The sequence below is a fragment of the Oreochromis niloticus genome, linkage group LG9 (genome assembly GCF_001858045.2).
Source record: "Oreochromis niloticus isolate F11D_XX linkage group LG9, O_niloticus_UMD_NMBU, whole genome shotgun sequence".
In the NCBI taxonomy this organism is placed as follows: domain Eukaryota; kingdom Metazoa; phylum Chordata; class Actinopteri; order Cichliformes; family Cichlidae; genus Oreochromis; species Oreochromis niloticus.
The window spans coordinates 20,443,984-20,467,804 of record NC_031974.2 but is presented as its reverse complement, the minus strand read 5'-3'; the positions used below and the strand labels follow the sequence as shown (position 1 = coordinate 20,467,804).

The following is a 23,821-nucleotide window of genomic DNA, read 5'->3' as shown; positions in this document are numbered from 1 at the left end:
TTTTCTGAGGTGGGGGGTGTTATAACTAGAGAACCAAGCCAAGCAGTGAACCTGTCGTCACTGTTTCCCCGCTCTCTCCTGCAACACAGACTGAATTCCATAATGGAAACAGGCACGTTTTGTCTTTTGTCATCTGGTCATTTTTTACTGGTAGCTATGGCACATGTGGAAACAGTAGACCTGGGTGTGTTTACCCCCCCTCTACCCGGACAGGCTTACTTTTCCACCAGGGGAGGCACAATGTTCTTGTGTTTTACAATAAACCGCAGGCTGGCCAAGACAAGCATGTGCAGGAGTTTTTCCCCTGCTCCCCAACACTAAGTAAATCCCCTTGTTTCTATGACTCCTTGATGTTTTTAGCACTTACACATCAGGTGTATCAAGCACTACACAGAAAACTCAACTATGTGTGGATGCCTGTGAATTTGAAGTTGTAAGGTTTATAATCTGTGCCAAATTTCACGACTGATGTATTATAAACAAATGAAACGCCGGTTGTGGACTAAAGTGTAATTTTAATGAAACTATGAAGTTATGAAACCCAAAATTAGCTTAAAAGAGTTATAAGTACAGTTTATCTTTGCACAGAAATGGGCCTGTGGCTGGTGTATTATTATTATTATTATTGGATTGTTAATGTGTAAGCAGTAGCTTTTCAGATGTACAGCTGATGATTTTACCTTTAAACTTTGAAATAAATTCTTTTATGGAAACTGCAACAGAAGCATCTCGTAGTCATGCTGTGAAACAAGCCAAGCTGACTGTGCACGTCTGGTTCAATCCTAAAAAATGCATTTTGTTATCTGACAGATAAATAATGCAATAAAAACAAAACAAATAAGTGTGTGCTTGAGTTCCTTTACTTTCTTCCACCACAGCCCCCAGCTGATGAACTATCAGTGGGAACTGAGAACAAGACGTATATAAAAACCTTTCTTCCAGGCTGCCTCTGCTTGTCTAACCTACTTCATTAAATGTGATACAGAGCTCACTTTGGTGACTCACTCTGAACTTCCATAAACCCGGGGTTTACTGTCGGCTCCCCGGGTCAGTTGCGAGGGGCCCTCGACCACGGCTCCAGCGTCAGCCACCTCTCCGCTGTCAGACCTGACAGGACTTTCCCAAGTCCTCATCACAGCAGCTGAAATAGCAATGTTCTACCTTTGCTCACCGCTCCCAGGAGGGATCGCAACTCTGAAAACACTCATTCATCTGCAGCAGAATAAAATGCTGCACTACATTTAGATAAAACATGTGCCTTGAAGGAAGAGAGCTCAGTGGGTGTGTGTTTGTCTCTGTTTAACAGGAGGAGAGTGAGAGGTGAGGCGGCAAAGTGGTGGCGTCGTCCGTGCATCCGTGCGTGCATGTGTGTGTGTCTTGGCACAGATGCCTTCACAACTTAAATATGAGCCGATACATAAAACATACAATTATTTTAAAGACTCAAAATAAGTTTTATGGGCCGAGGGTGTGAAAGGACCTAAATCACATGAAAGTTACAGCTGAATTACACAAAGTCTGACTGTGAAAGGATGCCTCTGACCTCGAGTATGAACATTAAACTGTGTGGATAAAGGAAATATTTACCAACTGTTCAGGGATTTCTATGATTTATAGTGTGGTAATTTAGGTCAGGCCATCTGTAACACGCAAGTCACTCTCTGATTAATGTTATTACAATGCCTGCCAGTAAATATACACTATTTGTGCCAGCAGTAGAGCAATATAAATGATTTCATGCCTAGGCGTCTTGTGTTAGCAGCCTTTCTTTCTTTTTTTATTTTCTTTCTTCTTGCATCTGCTATCTTGTACCTGTTACTGGGTTGTTTTTCTTATGATTTCATATTTTTCCCCTGTTTTTGTTACCTCTGCTTTCTCTACCTGAAGTTTCTCTGCCTTTGTTTTCACGCCAAAACATTCACTTTCTCCACTCCTATGCTTGCTCCTCTCTCTCCTCGCACTTTCTATCTTACCCACACAGTCATTGTGAAGCCATGTGGGCCCAGATGCTCCATTCTGTACCTCCTCCATTCAGCATGTGGTCTTGCGAGAAACCCCATGAACCCAGGAGAATGCATCGGCCGTGCCAGGCCCCGCATCTACACAACAGTAGCCTCTGGACACAGCAGCAAACCACACAAACAGACTCGAAGAACACTTTTTGTTGGCCCATGTTATCTGGCACATTGCTCTCTAATGGTTCTGGTTGGGCTCAATTGAGGTCAGAGTGTTGGAATGGCGTTGGGGTGAAAGTGGGAGTAAAGAGCATCAAGGTCATTTGGCTGCTGTTCTACATCATTGCTTTTGTGACATTATCAGCAGCGTTCAGCAGAAGGCTGCCTAAGATATCGCCTGCAGGCCAGCTTGGGATTAGTTTGTCTGTGTCTACCCTCTTGTGGTCAAGAGATGCCAATGCATCTGTGAGCGGTGCACAAACTGTTCTCTGTTTTCCTGCCAGGTCTTATTGCAGGGTTGTAATCGGGGATTTTGGTAGAATGTGTCCAACTGAAATACGAGGCCGTTAATACACAAACGTTGAACGATCTGTTTTAAATCCACTGGTCTTCTGTTGGTGTTGGATTCACACTTCTTTTCTGCGATATGTAATTTTATTTTTCCTGTAACTTTCACAAAGACGACCTTTTTTAATTTCTGTTGTATTTTTTTCCTCTTCCATCCCTTCCTCTGTTTCACTTTCCATTTTCATTTACAGGAAACTGTGTTAAACCACGCTGCCAAACTTCACAGCCCAGGACATGTCCAATTTACTGCACAAAAGTAAAAGTAATATAAAACAGTGTCACTCCAGTCAAAGAGCAGAAATACTGTCAACAGCGTGTCAAAAGTACTCATTATGTGTAATTTCAGCTCTGAGTCTTTCGCTGCTTTTTAATGGTTTTTAAGAGCCCTGAAAGTCTGAAACCTTGCATCATTTTTGCTTGTGCCTGTAATGTCTTATTGGTTTACAGTACACCCAGTACTCTCTCCTGTAATACCATACTAAGCAAAAGTCTTGAGCCAGTTATTCATGTTTTGCTCGGAAAATAGGAAATAGGTCCAGTGATTTATTGAAATGTGCAAACATTCATGGAAATACAGTAAATTAGGCAAAAGCAGCGTCTGTACAGTTCTTGAAAGTCTAAATTTGGTATGACCACCTTTATTCAACACAGCCTTAACTCTCTTGGGCAGCTTTCTTGTAATTTCTTTAAGTAGTCTTCAGGAATACTTCAGGAAGGGCTCAGGTGCTGTATCAGGTCTTTATTTGATTTGTTCTTGTTTCTTTTTTGACATGACTTCCAGATGCTACTGCCACTTCTTCTTTTGGGACAAACTGCACACAATGCCAAGATATGCCAGGCTTTCAGCTAATTTGGGAATTCACTTGTTGGTGCAAAAATACTGTTATGTGTAGACACAACGCTGATTCATCCCTTGAGTTAGGTTCCTTTTTATGCTTGAGTGTTTGAGAGATCAGTGATAAGTGACTTAACGAAGAAAGACCACTCATCTGAAAATGGGCAGGTACAAGGCATGGACTAAAAATGTCGGAAAAAGCAGCCAATGTCCAAAGAAAAACTTGGAAAGGCTTTAGAAAGCCTGAAGCGCTACTGCACATTAAAACATCATAGGAAAGTCTGGCTCCTTGGAAGCAAAATATAAAGACACAAAGTCTTTTGCAGAGTACTGAACATTTAATTTGCTTTGTGAGTGTTGACTTAAAACACTTGTGTGTGACAACTTGAAATAACCCCACCATGCCTTGCTCCATATGTTGCTCTATATGCTTTCATGCATGCAGAAAAATGAATGCTGCTTTGAAATGCAGTGAGCAATAATATAGAGCAGTTTAAAAAGCCAAAATTGAGAAACTCTATATGTCACACACTACACACGGTATTGTTTAAGCTTTAAATTGCAATCTGTAAAAATTCTGTAACTGCCGTTTAAAAAGATACAGAGGTGACACCGAGCAGGCTTTTGAATCACAAGTGTGTTGCCTCCTGAACAATGCTGGCTCTTTCTATAATATGTAGTATGTGATACTAACAATTCAGGGAAATGTATCTATAAACATTTGGATTTGCTTGCAGGGAAATGCATGATAAATATCAAATCTTCCCATAACCACCAGGTGTCAGTATCTTTTTATATACAATGTGGATCTCTCAGTCAACCTCAGTTCCTGATGACAGGCTAAAATGCTTCAGCTCCCCCGCTGTAACACCACAAAAGGAGCTCTGGGTAAACTGAGGCACTTATCCATCGCTCAGGCTATTAGGGTAAAATCCTGAGCAAACAAAAAAACCTAAAGTGATGATGTAGAGACAATAGACGCTGGGGAATTGTGGGTATCTAAATACACCCTTGATTCATGTCAGATTTCATGATGTTACCAAATGAGTAATCCTAGCAGAAATTTGGCTCCCTTGAACTGAATGTTTGCAGATTACTGCTTTTGCCCACAAACCGACTGAAACCAAAAGAAACTCAACACAGTGATGCCAAATACACTGCGGTCTAATGTCACCTTATATTCTCCTCGGGAGAGAATCCCATAATCATGCAGTTTCTTGCATTTGAAGCGAAAGTTGGTTTGCCGCATTGGATGTCGAAACCCTTTCTCGGTGACCAACTCAGTAATACAAAAAAAAGAACAGTTGACAGGGTTATTTTTATGAATTTAGAGGGTTTGGTTTTTTTTAACCCTGCATAGAAAGTGCAACGCATTTCTATGCAAAAGGGTCAGTGTACCATGAGTCGATATCAGCATCAAAGCCGCGCTGAGCTTGTTTGACTGAGGGTGTAAAAGAGAGTTGAGAGTGAAGGAGGAAGCCCATCTGATTAGGCAGCACTTTCCCAGCACTGTGCTTCTGGGAGGACATTGATTTTGGCCCGTGTTTTGGAGCTGCAGGATGTCGCTTGTCTGAAGTCCCTGCTAGGCCCTGCGAGGAGGCTAACTCGGCCCCATCCAAAACAAAGACTACAATAGGATATGGAAGACAAACACCAAACGCGGGCAACCTTTGCCTCAGTTTGTGTTCCTAGACTAAACGAGACGGGTCAAGTGAAGTTTGTTTCAGCATTAGACATGTTGTAGATTCAATCTTATGGCCACTGCAGGTCTGAGATGTCAGTTTGAAAGCATATAATTACTTTTAATGTTGCATATGGTGAATATAGACTATACAGTTTTATGACGAGACCCTGCTTATGTGCTTTGTTGTAAAATTGAATATCTATGCAGAAGTATGCCAGATATGCTTTATTTATATTTTACTAGACCATGTTACAAACTTACTTTGCCAAGGAAAAGTCACCAGACAAGAAAAGTGACCGTAACACAAGCCAGCTCAAACTGAAATGGTGTCTTATTTCATTGCGGCTGATTGCGAGAAACATCAGCGTTCGCTTGGGTACTTCTAGCGTGGTGAGCATGTTTAAACCCAGCCATGAAAAACCTTCTGTGAAATGAAATGTTTCCCACACGTATTATGACAGCTCTGTCCTGAATAAACAGCATTATAGACAAAAATAGACGCCTGAGACACCGCAAATGATTTGTGTACCTGAAATGCTTTATTTTTTACTCCTTGTTTGAAGTAAGGGCATCCAGCAGAAAAGAAGAAGTCACCCTGCATTTAACTCCCCAAGACATTTATGGACACAATGGGGTTTCAGCATGGACATGACAGCATCTGAGGAGAGCCAAAAACATACTTTGAGTACCTGATGTCAGTCTCTGGGTAACACATATGTCAACAGGCTCATCCCTGACCTGTCGGAGGTGTGAATGTGTACTTGTGGGCGATTATTTGATTGATAAGGATGTTCAAATTTGACTTTTGAAGCAGCTGAATAAACAAAATAAAAACTGAAGTATTTTACCCAGATTAGATATATTTTACATATTTGCAAGATGATAGACTCAACCCTTTTGTAGATGGTGAAGCAGAGTACAAATGATGACTGATGCACACTTTGGTTGCAGCAGCCTGAAGAAGGGAGATGGCAGATGGCTCACTGGAAAAGTACTCACTCACTCACTCACTCCGTCACTCACAAAAAGTTTTGGAATCCAGCTGATGAAAAGCATGCATTTTATTAATTTAAGCCAATCTCTCCTTCAAGGTCAACACCTTGTGAAGCAATGCACCACCACATATCCTTGCTATGTCTGGATTGCTCTTTGGAAGATTTGCTTGTGTACACTTCACATTTGCAAAGAATTCATCCCCCAGGGTAACATCCTGACATGTGTACCTGAGTTTTGGTCCATGTCTGCACTGAAGGAGTTTTTTGCTCACCATCCACCGTTCTGGCCAGACTCCCTTCTTCCTAAAAACTACAAATGCGCAAGTGCAAGTGGGCAAAAGAGAACTCCTACCAGGAAAAGTCTTGGATGTGGTGCAGAGCTGCACAAGAAAATGACCTTGAAGGGAGCCATATTTAAATAGAGTTCCATTACTTTTTCATTTCACCTTGTAAGGAGGAGAATGAACGTGAGCAAACAGAGCATGAGTTTGATTCTTGTCCGCATGTTTTATAAAGCTCAAAATTAGACGCTGACTTGAGAGGCTGTTTCTATTTTATTATTTCATTGTTCCTGTTTAAACCAACACGAACAATAAAAACGAAATGTTTGAGCATTTTCACCGTCTTCTGACCAATCGAATCCCGATGAGCCGATGTCATGACGGGCCTAGAAAATAAAAACATTCATTGAGTTGAAGGACAAAGTCAAGCATCAAGGTAATCTGCCAGTTTTAATTTCTAATAATTTATATGCAAAATTTTCCTTATCATCCAAAACACTTGTGTATAGGACTTTCTGGATTAGCTGCATTAGCTCTGTAGTGAGTGTGGTTCTTAAAGATAATGATGTGTCTATCTCAGCCTACAGCAGCCTAACATCTAAGCTCCTGAGGGTGACAGATCTTTATTTGGCAATAAAACTCTGCTGACTTATTTATTTTCCCCTCGCCCCATGAGCACAAGGAAGTAAAAAATCTATGCAGACACTCTTCCTCTCTCTAAGCTCACTAAAAGCCAGTTTCACCCAACCTGTTTATGCTTGCATTACAAGGTGATTTATGATCTTGTGCGTAACAGAATTTACACTGCTGGTTTTTTAAATTCACTGAGCCCTTATTTGAGCTTTTTCTTTCCTAATAGCAGCTCCATTTTGATGTCCTCAAGCTGCTCTGCTGCTATGCCAGTAAAGGATTTTTGGGAGGTTTGCAGACGGAGCGAGGCTTGAACAGGGCACAGGGTGCATTTCCGATGGTTGAGCTGCAAGGGGAACAAAGTAAACATAGTTGTTGTGCTTCGGGGGGGGACTGAAGAACAAGAAAAAATACACTGAATAAAAACAAAGTCTCTCCCAATATCCCCTCTGAGGCAAAGCGAAGCCAAGTTTTCAACCATTCTGTGCAGTCAGGGAGGGCACAGAGGTTGTAGAGTACAGAGACGATAAAGTGGAGGAGACTTTTTCTACAGCTGTGCACCAAATATATATTTTTTAAAAAACCCTCTAACCATCCACACAAAAGATTTATCCCTCTTCTTCGTTATTATACTCAAACTGTGACAAAGTCTTTCTCATACTTCTCGCCATTATTAGATTTGGATGGCTCTTTGCACATTTGGAAACTGACTCCTCGCACTCACCCGCTCCTGGTTCATAATCTATCAACCTGCCAAGGTCCTTATGAAGTCTCCATCCTCTTTGTAAATAAACATTTCACCACCTTCACACTTGAGGGAGACTTAAATGTTTCAGCAGTTACAGTTTATCTGACAGGTCGGTAATTCACATGTGTTATTAGGAAAAGTGGTGCACCTTCAGACGAGATCGCAGATGCATCATCATCGCCTCGGTAGATGCTGGCACAGGCCGACACTGTAAGCCAGTTGAAGTGGATTTATTGCTGCAGCATCTGGGGACTGAACATCTGTTTTACCTCTCCAGCTTTCTGATTGTGTTTAACTCGTACTTTTTGGTCTTTGAGTGGGTCCTCATAAGATTTTATTCTTCTTGCTTAACTACCACGCGCTGGGTGAGGGATTAGCAGCATCATACTTTTAAAAAATTAGGACAACGTTCTTGCTGGTTAAAAATACATTTAAATATAAACTCTTAAATATCTGAATTTAATTATGAAAACAGTTGAAGCTTGTTTCCCTGAATGAAGTCGACTGAAAGACCATGTGTGGGTTGTTATGATCATGAGCCCTAAAAAATCATGGGAGAAACATAGTTTTAACCAAAATGTACCAATTTATTTACCAAAAAAGCAAAAAAAAAAAACAACCCCAAAACAAAGCAATCATGTTAGCTGAAGTGTCAGCAGTTTTTTGGCTGTTTGACTGTTAGGTGTATGGTGTTTTATAAAATAAAACCTAAAATAACCAGGCTGAAGCCATCCAAAGAAAAAGTATTTAAAGAGCCAGCAGTTAGACTGACCAGGTGCACTGACAAAGTTTGGCTACCAGAAACCTGCAGGCTTTCCTGGTAAAGCACTAAACATGCCTCATTTATACCTTTGTATACACTCTGATCATCATCATCATCAGAGAGCAACTTGTAGACTGGAAGAGCCAGTGAACTGAACCTTTAGGATAGTAGGCAACCTGCTCAACCACCTAAGGTACAGCCATCCCTACTAGAGTGAGAGCTGCCATTAAATAGATGTTACCACAAGAGCCTGACCCAGAATCAGGTCATTTACAAGTTATTTAGCACCGGATTCTCGATTGGGGAGAGGTGACCATCAAATGGCTGTCCTTTACCAGCAGGCCAGCTATCTGAGACAAATCGAAGATCCATAGCGATACAGTATCAATGCATCTAGGCAGCATTCTGACTTAGAGGCGTTCACTCAGAATCCCAAATTTGGTAGCTTGCACCAAATTTCTGATCTTAAATTGGCATTTGAAGAGTAACAAATGGGCCTTTCAGTTTGAGTACTCAAAATGCTTTCTACTACAAGCCTCGTTCACTTTTTTTTCTATACTTACAATAACATACTCACACAAAAGCAGTGGGGACAATTCCAACTTGAGTATCTTTCCCAAGGATACATCAAGGTACAGACTAGATAAGTTGGGACTGAACTACTGACCTTCCCGTTAGTAGATGACCTACTCAACCTCTTGAGCAACAGCTGCCCACAGAAGCACCTAAAATGTCATTTGATGTGTCACTGCTAAAAGGAGCTGAGGGGTCACGTTAAGACTAGCCAGTCTGTTTTGTGGAACCAACCAGCTGATAACAGTGTCCTTCAGAGTACTGGGTCTGCACAACGATGCAGCTTAAAAAGTGTCACTACAGGGAAAAAAAATGACATAAATGACAAACTCCAACAAACGGCATCAGGTTTCAAGTGTAAATCAACTGTCAAGTAGAAGTTTTCAAAGTGTTTCCACTCATTCATTAGTAATAAGAAGAAGAAAAAAAGCTGAATTAAGTCCAAACTCATGAATGTTATGGACATATTTGTTCCCTTTCCAATTTACACTTCATTTGCAGGTGTTTTCTTGCTCATGCCCTCGAGCCATCACAAGCTGCTTTCATCCCAGCCCAAACCCATGTCCTTAACCTCTGACAGTCCACAGCAGACTGTCTAACTGGTCGTTGCATCGCGCTCCGCATCCTGATGATGTGACTTTTTAAACACTCACCTATCATCTGTTTGGCTCGGGACCTGGCATTTGCACAGACGGGAAGATTTTTTCCCATGCATACTAATGCGTTCCTCGAAAACTCTCTGCTGTTTAGTTCCAGGGAATGCGCTGCTCTATCTGGCTGCAAAAATGTGCAGGAAGTGGTTTGAAATTGTCACGCTATGCAAAGGTTATCGTGAAAGTGTTTAATAGTGCAGTGCTGCTGCGCACATCAGCGTCTTTACATCCTGACTTCTATCCCTGTGTTTCTACCTCTTCCTAATTTTTCTACCTCAACTCTTTAGAGCGTCTCATTCTTACAATTTGGCTGTCTCCGATGATACGCCTCTTTCTACATCCAGCGTTCTTGCTGCTCCTTGCTTCTCCCCCTCAGTAAGGTCAATGGTTTCAGTGGAGAAACCCAAACATGACAGTCCCCTGAAACCCTATCAGTTATCTGTTCATTTATGTAGACACAGACCGCCAGGGCCAAAGTCAACCTTCTCTTATTAGGATTCAGTTGTAGCCTGAAGATGTTTTCTTTTCTCCTCGTTTTTGCTGTTGATACGCAGGACGTGGGGCTTTTCAAGGACACTCTTTAATTGAGAATCAAAGAGTCAGAATGATAATCAATATAAGACAGCACAGAGCAGAAGCTGGATAAAGATACTGCTTTTAGCCAGAGGCACAGCATGAGCTGTCCAAAACATGCAACGGAACAAACAAACAATCAAAATAGAACATTTTATTACAAGTACAAAACACAAATGGAGAAAAGGTTCACAATCAGTGCTGAAAATGTTAATTTCTTTTGTTTTTTAACTCTTTTTTTTTATCTTACTGATTAAAAATGCTTTCATTGCACTCCAATCCTTTTACAAAACAAAACAAAACTTAATATCACTTAAATATATATATATATTTAATATAAAAATGAATAACTTACAGTATATTTGAAGATAGTCAAAGTATAATGATTATCTACATATACAAAAAAATAATAATTTGAGTATTTTGGAAATTTACAAACAATTAAGGTGCACTCAAGTGCCTAAAGCTTGGCTACATCAGTGATTATAACGAAATATATAAACAACATCAATAGACTGTATATAGTGGTAATATACAGTAGGATACCAATAGTCTCCATAACAAATATGACTACATAACAGATATGTGGGTCAAATGATTTTATGTGCTTCTTAGAATACAAAATGACATGAACACTGTATGAAACCTGTAAAATGCCCAAACGGATGAAGTCTCTGTAATGGTACACAAGCACTGAAAATGCATTGTTTTGCACTTTAAACAAACGTCCCACCACTGAGGTGTTGTGTAACTTGACAAGTTGCCTTCACACGGCCACTTCCCACTCTAACTGATGTATATTCTGCACTTTTGTCAACAAACTTGCTGCCGGACACAAGCTGGAACTGCAGCACACTTGAGCTTATAAGCTGCTGACACTGTCAGTGTGGGGGGTTTCCCCTCTGAGGTCAAAAGCTTTGATCCTTATATCAGAGCATTCCTGTGAAGGCAGAGCACACAGCATGGTGGTGTGATGCCCGTAGCACCAAAGTGAGCAGCTATGAGGAGTTGTGATGGTAGTAATGTCCTTTATTACCACACTGTCAGCTGTAAACTGGTATAGTAAAAACCAAATGTGTTTCTAGCACCACGCACTGTACAGTCTGCGCTGTTAAAAGGACCCATTTTACATTTAAATATATTGCATCAGTTAAAATAGTCTTTGCAGTTTCGGTATAAAACAAATTAATTTACAGATTATTTACAAGTGATCAAAGCTAAAATTTTACGCTGCCTTTAAATGCATGTTTCTGTCTTTAAATAAGCCCATATATACAAATTAGTGTGGTCCACAACTATTGTGCAAATCCTTACTGGATTAAAATAATGTCTCTGTGGTATTGTAGGTTGTCAGCTTATGTTGAGAGGAAACCTTTGTTTATTTGAACCAGTGCAGGTAGTTTGTCTTGAGAGCGGGGAAGCACATGTTGTTGCTGCACGAGCCCCCATAGCTGGGAGGGCATGCAGAGCAGGGTACGCCTACTTTGTAGGGAGCCTCTCCGATCCAGTTACCCCTGGAAGACAGTAACATCTAGTGTGAATGAACCACAAAGATAACCACAGAGCTAGAAAGGAAGTAGCAAACCGATAGTTTCTAGGTCCATTTTTGCAGCTTTCAGTCATATTCTATGGTCTTCATTAGCAGAAGATCTTTGGATATATGACTGAAACATTGAGTACGATCCCTAAATGGAAATGGGTGTGAAATTGCCTTTTTTACATGTGTAAAAAACACAAGGTTCAGATTTCAGTTTCTGCCATTAAACTGAACTAAATCTCGACACCAACTAGATTTAACATATTGCAGTGCCAGCTGGCATCATGCACAGAACTTCTGTGACAACAGTGACCTCTGCAGGACTGTGTAAAACACAAGAGCACGGAGACCACATTCCCAGTTAGCAAGCTAAAAATGGGTCATGAGCCAGTTCTTCTCACACGTATGTCTCAAACTAGTGAGATTAAAGAACCTCGGGTCACAAGTCAGTCACAAGTCTGGGTGTTCTTTGATTCTCTGAAATATTTAGAGACTTTTTCTTTTGGTTCGTGGCCCTCCGGTGCTACCAACATGGGTGGCATTTCGCAGCTAAGCATAGAACAGAGCAAAGTGTGTCAGGATTAAGCCTGTCGTCAGCGTGTCGTCATCAGGTTAACAAGTTCATTAGAAATAAAAGGTTTCCTTTCAGCGTGAAAGCTACACTATGTGAGATTGTGTAACGTAAACCACACAGTTAACTGTCAGGTTAGCAAGTACACTTACTTAGGCGAGTAGTTGCAAACTAAATATGTCGCCCTCTTCCACACCGCACCCCACACATTCATGTTGTGGCACGTGTGCACGGCACAGCCGACTTTGTTGGATGTTGCCCAGACCATCTGCAAGTTAAAAAGATCAGCTGTTACTCGAAGTCCCCCCAGCAGGAGTTCTACTGTAGCCTGAGTAAGTGTGCAACTACTACCTGTGTGTAATGGGTACACATGGGTCCATAGCATCTGAGTGGGCACCGAGGGTTGCAGTCACGGGGGTAGGGGAAGGCGTAATCTTTCACCTCATCATACCACGGCTTCACCAGCTGAAGAATGGATCGATATCTGTGAACAGAACACTTAAAGTTCAGCAAGCCTCATATTATCGGTTGTAACTTGTGCCATTATAATTCTTTCTAGCAAATGAGAGATCACAGGAACTGCAATTACTAGCAGCAAGGGAAATGATGGGAAAATTATGAAAATCAGTTATTTTGTTTGGCAAATTGGAAGAAAATTAAAGAACTGTTTACTATAGCCCTGAACTAGTTTTGTCCAGGTATGTGTGAAGATATTTTAGTTTCCTCCATCGGCTTGGCTTTAGTAAAAAAAAGGGTTTTTACCAATTTTTGTGGCTCCACAAGAAACATCAGTTTCCTTGTGTTTTTAGAGATGTATTAATGAGTTCAGAAGGACATGTTCAAATAGCCTGTACTCCATGTGCCTCCTCAATAAAATCTAAAAGCAGGAACACATGAAGGTGCCCTCTGTTTCCAAATGGAAAATCAAGACCCAGTAAAAGGGACAGGCTTTTGTCCTCATGGGTCATGGCTGAAAGCAAGGTTTTTGTGTTTATTTGAAGGGTCACAGGAGCATTCCTTAGCCAGTCACCAGGTCACAGTGGAAAGGGGAAAGAAGAAGGGGGCAACAAGGCAACAACCATGACTGCTGAGAGAGGGTCAGCAGATGTCAGGGAAGGGGGAGGGAAGTCAAAGGTCACTCACCGTCCCGTCCTGACTGAGAGGTTTTGACCCAGGAACCTGAGGAGGTGAGGCGGCCCGTGCTCCCACAGGCAGGCATGAGCCCAGTCCTCGGCCGTCTTCGCCAGTGTGTCGTCCCACACCTAAAAACACAGAGAGATTAGGTGGAAGCAAGAAAACCCATTACATAACCAAGGGGAAAATATCAGCACAAGATCTTCATTTAGCAGCGCGATATGAGATAAGAGTTGGCACGCTGAGCTCTTAGCAATGTTGCAGGCGTTACTATGGCAAAACACAAAAATCATCCATCAAATTAGTTGCATAAGAGGAGAAACTTTGTTTCCTAGTCACCCTTACTGAGTGACCCTTTCGAGGAATACATTTTTTTATTATAATGAATGAAGGCTGAACAGCTTCTTGTACACTTGTACACAAGGGTGCCATTAGGAATGGATCATGACTGGAGCCCTTTAACAAAAGTAGTCCAATGATTTTATCAAGGAAAAGGACAACACTAATAATATTTTACTGATGACACAATGTAAGAGCTGGAAATAGCTGTTTTAAATGGAAACACATCAATCTAAGTGCTTATGTTTGTCAGCCAAAATAGCATATGTCCAAATGAGCAAAATGCACGCATCAAGTCTGTTTTTGGACTTGAAACTCTTTAACATCTAACAGGTCAACTGGATGTTTCCATTACAGCAGGCTTCTGGTATCATACATGACCCCTCTTCTTTTGGAAGTGACTACCTTGGTGGTCTGCTGCAGCATGATCTGCTGAACAGCTGATGATGTCAAGTAGACCCTAAAAACGCTTCCTGAATAAAGTAGGGCGACTATTAAAATGAGCTAGCATTACTTTCATAGCTCTTATATTTGATTGGTGCATGTTGGACTTACGAGGTGAAATATCCTGTTCATGGAACATATGGCTGCAGTAAAATCGCGCAATAAATATATGTGTATATATTTTTAAATCAAAATCTGTCACCTACCATGTATTCCATATTGGATGCGGGAGGAAACACTTTGCCTCTCACTTTGTTGTGGTAATCAAGAATGGCGAGCATGTCGTTCTGACTAATGTAACGCTTCCTCCTGGTTTTTGAAAAAGTCACAGTGTCTGTTCCAAAGTCGAGCGCTGCGCCAAAGCTGGTGATATTGGCGGCCGGCGGGGACGTGGACACAACAGGAATAGTCACTGCCAGTGCACTTGCTCCGCAAGATATGCACAAGAGTACTAAGTCTAAGGTAAATAGCTGAGGTTTCATGTTTGCTCTTTAGCAAACCGCAGAAGAGAATATCCCGCGTCCTGGATGACTCTGAAAAATTAAAAGAGAAAGAGAAAGAGAGAGAGAGAGACTTAATGGATTGTCGTTTGAAAATGCGATGCACTACAATCCAACTTACATCAAGTTTCAAACCTCCCTCTTTGTAACAATACAGTACAGAAACACCGGTCGCATTCCTTCTTTGCTCTTACTTTTCCTTGCGCGGCGGTACCTTGTCCCTGCGTTGCCAAGGCGGTATCACCTCTAAAGCCTCTGTGAGGGATCGGAGAGAGGGAGGGCTGCAAGTGGGTAGTTTTTGCGCTTTGCAAACTTTGTGAGTGTTTCAGAAGTCCGTTTTTTCGGGCTTATATATGGTAATGGGGAATGCAGGAAGTGAGCCTGCCTCGGAGGTAGACGCACAGCCCCTCCTTGACACCTGAAACAGAACATCACCGAGAGGCGTTGTGTTTGTTTCCTCTTAATCCTTTCCCTGTAGAATGTGCCTAATTTCCTCAAAGCGTTAATAAAGAAAAACGACAAGGAAAAGCAAGCTGTGGCACAGGTCTTTATCATGCACGTGCTTTAATGGGATTCATCTACAGATTTATTGGAGGGGGGAGGAGGTTATCTTACTAATACTGAGTAAATGGACTGGACTGGACTGGACTGGAGGTTAAATTGTTTTTAATAACCAAACTGGCACTTTAGCTCCACATTCAGGTGGCAGATTTGCACTTGCACTTGTCGCATGCGCCACTGATCACATATTCAGCACTTTTATCAGTAAAATCAGTGTGAGAGCTGGGTGTCGTCCTATCAGCCTTCTTTGTGGTATTCATCATACTATAAAGATTACACTTGTTCTGAGTGTGCCTCCAGCTATGTGTTTTGCCAGTGCAGATTCAGTGCCAAGAGAGAGGAAGAAAAAAAACCTTCTGCAGGTCATCATTTTCATTGGCAGCTGGTGAACAAATTAAAGCAACGTGACGCAGGAACACTTTTTTTTCTCCCCCTTCTCTCTCTTTCTCTTTCTCTCCTCCTCGTCTGCAGTCGGCAACTGGTGCTTTCCCAAAAAAAATCTTCTTGGAAGTGATGTCCTTTTTCAGGTGGTGCAGTTGGTGGAAGGGATATATCATTCAAGCGGGTTGCACGGCAAAGACTTTCTCCTTCATTTCACTCCATCCATACATTTCTGCTCCTACTCTCCACCGCTCTTTAAGGTTTCACTGGGATGGAAAATCGTCAGAGTAAGAGGGTGAATCATGACAGATTAGTTTAATTACTTCCCAGCACAGATCCAGCACTTTGTTTAATACTCAGATGTGAACCCAGATTTTTTTTCTCAGAAATAAATCAGATTTTTTTAAAGGCTATGACAGGTTTTGAGATGTGAGATTGACTCTAGTAACTCAATGAGACCTGTACTTACCTTTGAGTGAACTGTAGAAACTAGTCAAAGACGAAAAAGTACATTTAACCCCAAAAATATTTTTCATGCACATATTTTAAAGCCATTGTGTTGGAATTATATCTATCTACATATAATTCTATTTAGCCAATTCAGTACCTTTTGAGGTATAATGTGATTAGGTTTCCTTTTTTCCTGTTGTGACTCTGCACCATCACATCTGCTCAGTATTTTGACTCATCCTCTCATATGGTATCAATAGTCAGGCCACTCTCCAGCCAGCTCAGCCCACCAGCCAAAGATTCTAATCAACACAGTGCTGAGATCTTATCCTCGGGTTTATTGCCATATTATAATCCATATCATCAGATTAGCTTAAGATACACCTGTTTCGCTGAATTTCACACTGTTTAATCAGCTGTGTGCCTCTGATCCAAGACTAAATAACAGAGTCAAAAGTTCAGTTTCAATGTGCAAAAGCTGGCGACGGGATTGAATAGAATACTGTACTTCTACAGTAAGTCTATCCCCCTTGCTCTGTTTCCCATACAAGCACACACACAGTGCAAGCACACACACACACATACACACACAACTCCTTCATGTGCAGCTCCTCAAGGCCCCAGATGATATTCCCTCAGTCTCAGAGTGCTGGTCCTTGTTTGCGCAGTGAACCCAGTGACTTCGAAAGAGGTTGAAGTATATTATCATATTATCAGTGGAGTAATTGGGGCATTATTTGGGGCACATGCTTCTTCAAGGGGGCCTGGGTATGTTTTGAAAAGGCATTCTTTTTTAGACAGCGCATTTATTTACCTACAACATATTGTTCCAAGTTTCCCTCATGCTTTCCCCCCTCTCCAGAGGCCTCCTGAATCCTAGAGCTGATGCCAGTACAGCAGAGGGGATGAGGTGCACTAGTGAGGAAAAGGGAAAGCAAGAAAGAATAGCCTGCAGACCATAGAAATACTCAACAAGTGTTTCATTACGTTTCTAGATGGCAGAAGGTTTCAAAACTCAAGTGCAGGGAGGAAAATGAGTAAATAGAATTTGCATGAATGGTGCAGAGCCTCACGTACAACTATGCACTCTCTGTTCATAAAAGTTTAAGCAAATTAGTCTTGTTGGACACTTTTTGACCCATGGTCTGGAGTACATCGCTCTGACTTGGACAGTTCAATAAGTAACACAATCTCCTGAGGATGCCTCCTTGCTCTGTCCATGATTCCAGCAATCAAAGCACATGCTGTAGACTCCAGCTCAGCTGTGCACTCCACCCAAGGTTATTGTTACTTCGCTGGCAGAATCCACCATGCATGGGAAAGAGATCGGCAGCATGTGAATGGACGTATGAAAAAGAGGCATAATGACTTGAAAGACCAACACTTTTCAGAGCAGTTTGAAAAGCTTTATAGCAGTGGATTGCCTATGTGTATAATTTTTTAACAGGGCTATCCTGATAGTTTACATTTGGGTAAGGAGTTACGCTCTTAACTCTTAAATGTAATGTGAATAATGGCTCGGAAAATATGCATATTTGCTTTCTTTCTGAAAGTTAGATTCAAAGATTAATACTACCTTTCATTTCTGTTTTGATATAGAGCTAGGTAACAGATAGCACAAAGTGGGTTGGATAAGCATAGAATCAACAAAGCAATAAATTCAGATTATTATCAAAATGTATGTAATGGAAAAAAAAGCAAAAATGTCGATCTCTCAAAAGCGGGACTAACTTAGCTGTCCTCTCCTAGCTCATAGGTTATCATCTTAAAATCCCCAACTTTACAGCATTAAAAGCATTAAAGCATAGTACAAAAAAGGTTTTGACCTCTCTGGATAGTTTCTCACATCATGAAAGCTCTACATGGGTGATTATTTTTTAATAACTTATTCCAGCACAGGCAGTATTTGTGTCTGCTAAGACCAAGTCCTAAACTCACTCACGGCCGTGATTGTCACATTGGCTCCTTTTGAAAGTTTTAAATGGACATATCTGCCTAATATTATGGCTTTGTTTGGTAAATAACATCCAAGAAATTGATGCTTCAGTTTGCTCAGCCTGTTTCATAGCACCACTTAGTAGTTATGTGTCTGTGCAGTTTGTGAATGCAGCTCGCTAACCAAGCTAGCTAGCTGGAGGTAGCTGATGACTTAGGTCTGCACCTTCCTTCAAATATGGTCACTTCTGGATTGAGAAAACAAGCAGAGAGTAACACTGAGGATTTAAATTGTAGAGTCCAGAACCAATAGGTGACCTAACATTGGTTATATCTAAGTTTTATACAGTCTTTGTTCTCAGTTTATGGGTGTCATGCTAACCTAAGTTAACAATCTGCAAGCTCTCGCCTCGATATCAAATTCTTTAGAAAGTCAAGTTATTCGTTTAATCAACCATGTAGACTAGTACATGTGACTGAATCCCAAACTCATATTAAAACCTCTATACTCTGAGTTTTATAAAAGAAACTTCAAACAAACCACCAACTTTATGCTAAACATTACCTTTTTGCCATTGGGGCAGCACAAGGGTGGGGAAGTTGTGATGTCATGAGTTGGTTTTTGTTGGCTATGGGGCAGAAAGAAATAGTGACATTTCAAGACTAGTTTACATTGGTAAAGAGCCCAGCCTCTAACTCCAAGCTGTCTCGGCTGCTTTCTTCCACACGCAGCTGTTAAACATTGTATCAGTGGAATATACAGTTACATAGCAAATAGTGTATGTTTCACACAGTCTGGTACCTTTAACAGCAGTTGTTACTGGGAAAAAAATCCCAAAGGGTGAGAAAACTTCAACCCAGTGTCCTCATCAGAAGTTCAGGGGTGGATTATTACTCCTTTGCTGTCCAAAGGGAAACAAGCGCAGTAATTAAGTCAATAAATAATTCAGTCTTCTGTTCAGAGAGCCCTTACTGAGCTCTAGTTTGATTTTAAATTAAATTCCTGCTTTGTTTAGACTGTGTATACATCGTGGTGTTATAATATCACTGATAAAGTAACTTTTTATGGTGACTAACCCACAAGAGGATTGTTGCAGTGCTAGTTGGTACTGAAAATACTTATTTCTGAGAGATGACCCAATTTAACAAAGTCATAGGCCTTTTCTTTGACTTCTCAATGAAATCTAAAGTGATTTTGTCCTATCACAGGAGGGAAACGGACTATAAAGACCATCCAGGTAAGTTAAAGACTATACGTCAAATAATGCAGAGATCAACTGAGGTTAAGAGCAGCAGCATTTAAAGACCAGTGTGCTCCCATGTAAAATAGGTAATAAACCTGACAGCCATGAGAGACAATAGACAAACTAGCAAGTTGCTGTACCAACGACTTTGGTCAATGGCCTATAAAGTACTACAGACAAACTTAGCAAACATTATGTCAGCAGAGCATACACAATTAAACACCCTTTTTCCCGTAACACTGTTTAGAGTGTGGGAAAAACCTGACGATTACTCGAGCGGAGGGGATTCTTCAGGAATAAGCCACTCAGCTTGCGTATCTATTTTTGACATGTTACATTCCTTTGCCCCCAGATATTCTCACCCATCTATTAGACATCTACAGCCATCTTTGATGCCTGGGCCTTGTTAGACTGGACAGAGACATGGCTGTGGTCACAGACAGACATTTCTCACGAGGTTCAGATGTCAGCTGAGAGCGAGACAGGCAAACATGAAAAACTCCAGCAAGAGCTAAATTTAGAGCTGAGACTTTTTATGATGTATCTTTATGACAGCAGCCACAAAAAAACTATCACTTTGGACTCAGCCGTGACCTGGCAAAAATCAAGACAACCAATATTTCTTCTTTGAGATATCTCCTAATGGTAAATTTTGTGAATATTTTCTGACATGAGTATTTCAGTGTTGTGTTGGCATCTGTGATTTTCTTTCCAACAAAGTCTGCCTTTTATTTTTTTAATGTTTACAGAAGTTGTTCGGGTATTTGCTAATTTAGTTTCTTGCTAAATTAGATGAAATAAATGCTAGCAGTGTTGTCTTTATTTTATGATGCATTGAGGTTTTGCAGACATGTGACCACTAATCATGTGAACTTGTCCACCATTTTGTAACTTTCATAGTGACAATGTTGGATCAAGTAAATAAGGCCTCCATGGTCACACAGGCCCAGACACTGGTCAGTGACCATCTGGCAACCAGCTGTCCCAAGGAAAAAATGAGTATTCCCTGTCCAGCTGTGAGTGGTTGCTGGATGGTGATGGCAGTCACTGGAAAATGATGCTAAAGCCCCAGTTACGCAGACCTACAGACCAGTCAGTGATTCCCTGGCAACCACTTGTCACCAGGGAAAAATGAGTATTCCCCAAAGGTTTGTAAAACCCACTTGTTGTCACAGTTGAGGATAGAGTGGACTCAGGCAGGTCGACCGGTCGGGGCACCGTCCGACCCTGACACTTGTGATTGCTTCGGTCACTTGCATAGTGGTGCAGTCACAGTTTGAATGGAAGTGACGGAGTTGTCTATTAGCACTGTCCTGCTTCTCCACGCAGTGAAACTGAAATGTTCATCAAAACTCAAAAGAGGAAACAGTTTGCCTTTAAAGTAAAACGCTTTCAAACATGTTGGCTGTAGCTTTGAGGCACAACTTTTACTTTGAAGGTGAAGCTTCCTAGTAAAGTTTTTTTGAGTTGTACTACCACTTGGCTAGGAGTTAGCAAGTGTTTGCAGACACGCATAAAAACTACAGGCAACTGCTGTCATTAGCTATCAACCAAAGCAATCTGTAGGAGGTTTTTGGTGAAGCAGTTTCTTTCTCCTAGCAACTCCTAGGACCAATGGCAACCAGTCAGGGAATACACATTTCCAGTAAGTGGTTGGCTCAAATCTCTTACAGCAGACAGTATGTATGAGGTCAGGGGAGAAACCTCAATAGGTAATTAGAAAGTATCCAGGATGCGGCTACTGGCACCATGTGTTACCGTGAGCTAAATCCAGCGTAAAGATTAAGTTGTAGCACTATAAGAAGTATAAGAGCCAAACTGTTTCCTGCAGCTATAGCTTTTATAGCTTTTAAAATTGCCCCTTTAACAAAGTTCAGCCACTAACCTGTTAAATCTAGTCAAATCTGATGAACCTACATATCGTATCCATTTTGCAGCCATTTTAAAATAGAAGAGATGGTTTAATGCTGGTTGACTGTTTCAAAGAGGGCTGGGTAGGGCTTCAAATAGTCTAGATAGCAGATGAGCAATTATTTCAGCCCTGGCAAACCAACACTGCTGCTGGTTATCTCATGGGCAGAGCAGGGCCGGGCCTCTGGGACTACTGTTCCTGATAGAAATAATACATGCTCTTGATAATAATAAAAGGAAGGCACAATCTAGCTTTTGTGATTCTAAATAAGTTGTTGCAGTAGCTTTTATAGAGATGAAAAGCAAGAACAGATACCTACCACCTTCACGCCTTACTGAAATTATGTGCTGCAGTTCATATAGTCATAATGTTGCTTAGGATTTGTAATCATCTAACAGTCCTAAAGAAATGCTTTTTCTCAAAAAAAGGGAAAAAAAACTGCTGAAAAGGCTTGAGTATCAGAACCTACGTGGGTGGTTAAAGACTTGATCCTTGCTTATTTGGCACCTGGAAAGAGCTTTTATGTGGCTGGGAAGCACGGGCCTGCAGCTTGGAGAATTCCTGTTCAGAGTGCAGCGGTGACATCTGGTGAACTGTACCATTCATCATTAAAGAATATGCAAATTGTTATGTTGGATTATTTTTTATGTCAGATTTTCTTCCTTGATCCTATTAGAGGCCGTTCAACTAGCTACCTGCCAGCAAACCCGTGCAACAAAGTACAATAACACCAGTGATACCATTGTTACACTCTTGATTGCTCCTTTCATGATCTTAGTTGTTATGTAAGCTTTCCCTTTACAGTGGTTAGGTTTAGGTTCTGTATTAGATATTTAACCCAACAGAATCATCAAGATGCTACTAAACTGTAAGCTTGTTTAATACTGAAGTGCTGAATTTTTCTTTTCAAGCCACAGAGTCCGAGGAGAGTTCAGGAGGTTGTGTACTAAAAGAACTCAAATCCTGGAATTCAGCCTCTCAGCTTCTCACATTTGTGCGTAAAAAGATATCATAAAAGAAACGTAAGAATTCAGTATCAGACAGGCTTCTTGGGTTTTTATCTCACTTAAGCTTGGGTCAGTGACGTTGAATGAAGAATCATCAATCCATCATTAGCAAGGTCTTGCCAAGGCCGTATTTATGATGACATCAGTGCTTGTATTGGCTCCAGCTTATCTGTAAAGCTTGAGCTTTCCTGTGCTCTGTGTTCCATGAAAGTGATGGATTTTCAGTAAAGATCAAGCAAAGTCTCTGTGGATTTCTGGGAGTCCCCTCTTTTGGCCCCATATCTCCGTCATCCTTGCAGTAGACTTTATGTTGTTTCTAGGTTTTTCAAAGTTCTCCAAAGCACAGTTTGGACCGGTTACAGTGTCTCATACTTTACTGAGTATTTCCCAAAAACGTAGCCAGAACCCAGTTGTTTTTAGGGGTCAGTGATGGGAATATGTTGGAAAATATCCATTTAGAGGAAGAGTCAAGGTTTAATGCTGGATACCCACTCTTAGTCATTTCTCCAAAACTCTTTGTATGTAATTAAGGCAGCCTCTGATGTATTTCAGCACTCATTTTATAAGGTTTAAACGCTTTATGGCAGGTGGCATCCCTTGTAAGAATTTACGGCTTGGTTCTTCAGGTCAGTGCAAACGAGGCAAGTTTTATGAAGCAAATACTGAGCAGTTGTGGTCACCACCATGATAGAGAAACATTGCTTCAATTATTCTGTGGTAACTGTGATATGTTTTTGGAAAATATGAAAGTTTTAAGGCGCTCATGGAAACTCATGAAAAGCAGTTCTACTAGTTCCCACCTATTGGTCAATCAAACAGTGTTTATTGCCACAGATCAACTCATTTCCATTCTCCATAATTCGTAATTGCATCACAAAGCTTTGACTGGATCTATAGAAAGTCAAAAATAAAGTTACAGTGTGAGCAACAACTTTTTTTACCACCTCCTACATGGGAAAGGATTGTACTTTACCTTATGTTGAACTGCTGGTTTTTGTAAAGTTACAGAAATTGTCAATGATGGATGCCAAGTCCATTAAGACCCCTGTCACACAGGCCTAGAGATTGATTGGTGACCTCCCCAACAACAGCCATTCACAAGGGAAAAATGTATATTGCCCAATCAGTTGGTAAGTGGTTGATGGAGAATGCTGGTTTTAGGGTGATCGTGGCTCAAGAGTTGGCAGTTCGTCTTGTAATCGGAAGATTGCCGGTTCGAGCCCCTGGCTTCGACAGTCTTGGTCGTTGTGTCCTTGAGCAAGAAACTTCACCCGTTGCCTACTGGTGGTGATCAGAGGGCCCGGTGGTGCCAGTGTCTGGCAGCCTCGCCTCTGTCAGTGTGCCCCAGCACAGCTGTGGCTACAATGTAGCTTGCCCCCTACTTGCCATCACCAGTGTGTGAATGGGTGGATGACTGAATGTAGTGTAAAGCGCTTTGGGGTCCTTACGGACTAAGTAAAGCGCTATACAAATACAGGCCATTTACCATTTATTAAATTAATTGCTAAAGCCCAGTCATACAGGTAGACCAACTGATAACCACAGGTTG

At 41.2% G+C, this 23,821-nt stretch overlaps 1 protein-coding gene across 2 annotated transcripts; it reads right to left on the bottom strand.

The window, feature by feature from the left end:
• Nucleotides 1-10,566: 10,566 nt before the first annotated feature.
• Nucleotides 10,567-15,136, bottom strand: pi15a (peptidase inhibitor 15a). 2 transcript variants are annotated; one of them, XM_005471788.4, is made up of 6 exons: nucleotides 14,904-15,136; nucleotides 14,489-14,815; nucleotides 13,509-13,627; nucleotides 12,717-12,849; nucleotides 12,518-12,633; nucleotides 10,567-11,771 (listed from the first exon to the last, which is right to left on the bottom strand). In XM_005471788.4, exons 2-6 carry the CDS (start codon nucleotides 14,762-14,764, stop codon nucleotides 11,636-11,638), a joined length of 780 nt encoding a protein of 259 aa, XP_005471845.1. In that variant the 5' UTR covers nucleotides 14,765-14,815; nucleotides 14,904-15,136; the 3' UTR covers nucleotides 10,567-11,635. The 2 variants fall into 2 exon arrangements, with proteins under 2 accessions (XP_005471845.1, XP_003443523.1); XM_003443475.5 differs by having other exon boundaries at nucleotides 14,977-15,134.
• Nucleotides 15,137-23,821: the final 8,685 nt, after the last annotated feature.

What these genes read in the sequence shown, in the direction of transcription:
- pi15a (XM_005471788.4), bottom strand. Translation starts at nt 14,764, where the DNA reads ATGAAACCTCAGCTATTTACCTTAGACTTAGTACTCTTGTGCATATCT. An exon ending in CATCCAATATGGAATACATG is followed by an intron (nt 13,628 to 14,488) that starts GTAGGTGACAGA and finishes CTGTGTTTTTAG; the next exon opens with GTGTGGGACGACACACTGGC. An exon ending in TGTGTACCCATTACACACAG is followed by an intron (nt 12,634 to 12,716) that starts GTAGTAGTTGCA and finishes TTTAACTTGCAG; the next exon opens with ATGGTCTGGGCAACATCCAA.